Source organism: Megalops cyprinoides, chromosome 10 (assembly GCF_013368585.1).
Source record: "Megalops cyprinoides isolate fMegCyp1 chromosome 10, fMegCyp1.pri, whole genome shotgun sequence".
NCBI classification, from domain to species: Eukaryota; Metazoa; Chordata; class Actinopteri; order Elopiformes; family Megalopidae; genus Megalops; species Megalops cyprinoides.
Window position 1 is genome coordinate 23020148 of NC_050592.1, and position 2391 is coordinate 23022538.

The 2391-nt window shown below is 43.2% G+C and overlaps 1 protein-coding gene across 1 annotated transcript; it reads left to right on the top strand.

The window, feature by feature from the left end:
- The first annotated feature begins 1200 nt into the window (after window positions 1-1200).
- On the top strand, window positions 1201-2118 carry LOC118785277 (transmembrane protein 158). The gene has a single exon (XM_036539892.1). It carries the CDS (start codon window positions 1385-1387, stop codon window positions 2075-2077), a length of 693 nt encoding a protein of 230 aa, XP_036395785.1. The 5' UTR covers window positions 1201-1384; the 3' UTR covers window positions 2078-2118.
- Window positions 2119-2391: the final 273 nt, after the last annotated feature.

The window sequence follows — 2391 nt, forward strand, 5'->3', positions numbered from 1 at the left end:
TGGGTAGCCTTCAGTATACACTTTTCTAGTCATTATTCACAAGGACTTTTTACAAGCCTGTGCCAATAAAATGTATTCATGAAGGAAATTTTAAGTATCATTTTTTAGGTTTGAGTCGTGAATGGTGCACTGCCAACATAGCCTAGCACTTAAGAGTATCACCAGAATTGTTCCAGAATGTCCAGCTGTATAAATGTATAATGTACAAAATGGAAGATGTGTGAGCGGCCCTGGACAAGGGCAAAAGCCTAAAACATTAATAAATAATGTAAAAGGAAAAGCCTTTTGGCAAACACAAACGCCAAGTATAACGACCGGCAACCTCATAAACTGCTGATTTGATTGAGGAATAAGTATTTTACGTCATCTGACCTTAGTTGTTACCAGGGAAAACATGACTACCTGTATTTTCATAAATATTTTTTAGTTAGTCTCCCTTTTTAACATACAATAATCCTCTTGAGATGGCTTTCATTCTATTACTGGCCTTTCAAAAACAAATCCGAATATGGGATAATCCTCTCCTTTATGAGATTCACGTTATTTTTCTTAAATTTGCCGTAATCACTTTTGTGTGTCTAACTCACTACGTATCATCCATGTTAATTCGTTTATCAATTTTCAATTTTCGTCGAGGCCACAAATAAGTTTTTTGTTCATTTTGTTTTAGATGGCAATCTTCCATTTCACACAGACAGTAGATGTCGTTTTGTTTGCGCTGTCCGTGGTACTGGCATCGTTTCATTATTCTCAACCCACCCTTTCTCACAAATGTAAAATACGTTTAGTTTGTTTTTACTTTTTGGAACCGGATTTTTATATATCTACCATTAGAACCTAGGTTTCTTCAATTATACTTTCAAGCATCGTCTGGAACAATTTACGCACACATTGTCTCGAGTGAACGGTTCTCATCACTCTCAAATCGAGCAATCTGCTACAATGCTTAATTCAAAAGTTTCTTTTCGCAGACGCATCTGGTAAATCGGCAAAACCTTGCAGAGTAAATCTGGAAAGGTACGCCATACAGGTGGCACGCGCCAGGCTGCGCAGTTTTGCCTGCGTCGCACCTTGGAGGAACACGGTAATATTTCCGATTCACTATTGCACACATTCGCAAATAGCTGGCTGTTGCAGGAGGAGATAGAGAAAAAAACGAAGGAGGCGTTCATGGGAGTTTTATTGATAGCTGACGTTTCCATTTTAAGAGGATCACAATAGGTAAATCCCAGACTTCCATGACAACGGGAGTGGCTCTCTGTATGCGCGTGTGCGCGCGCATGTGTGTGTGGCGGTGCAATCACTGACAGCGGCGGCAACTCCTCCTCAGTAGCGCTGCAGACCCGCGGAAAACCATGCAAGCAGGACAATCGCTGTCTGTGCCATGCTGAGCATTTCCCCGATTCTTCTGCTGGCTCTGACCACCGCTGCTGGACTCTTTCAGTGCTCCCAAGGCTGGAGCGACGAGGATCTCTTGCTTCCACCAATCAACTCTACCAACAGGTTCCTAGCTAACTTGGAGGTGGACGTGAGGTATTCCAAAAGATCTGTGGAGGAGAGCGAAGCCTCATCCGAGACCTCGCTTCAGCCTCTGTGTAACGTAAGCGTCCAGAGGCTCTTGCCCACCTCGCTGGTGGCTCGCTGGGACAAGCACTTTGGTTTTCAATGCGATGTGCTCATCTATACCACAAACAACCATGGCAGAGCTTTCTTCTCTGCCGCTTTCAATCGGGTCGTCTCACCTGTTGTCATCGAGCATTTGGGAGTCTCCGGTGGGCAACAGGAATTCAGGTTGTGCGTCGGATGTGGACTCTCACGGAACAGGCGGTTTGGGCAATCCAGATCTCACTCACTGCAGACGGGAGATCCCCTGAATTTTTGCTGCCTTGACTTTGGCTTGGATGAGCTCAAAGGGGATAAGAGCTGGAGGCTGAACCGCAAGCCAATTGAGTCTACTCTCGTGGCTTGTTTCATGACTTTAGTTATCATCGTGTGGAGCGTTGCTGCCCTCATATGGCCGGTCCCTATTATTGCAGGATTTCTGCCCAATGGAATGGAACAGAGGAGACCGAGATAAGAGTAAAAATAATAATTTCTCACGTTATTCCTGAAGGGATAAAGCTGTCATTTTGTTTTCGCCCTAGTTGCATAAACTAATGTACCGGATTACAGATGTGTAGTATACATTTAACTAAAGGATGCAGATTAGTTGAGTTTCAAAGTTAAGATACTCAATTCATTAATATATTCCTGTTTTTCAGTGTGTGTGTTTTTGTGTGTGTGCGTGTGTGTACGCGCGGGTGTGTGTATATATGTAAGCGTGGTTTGTGTTTACAAGGCTACGGACTTGTTCATTTTATGAAGAATTTGTTTTTATAAAGCTACGAGTTT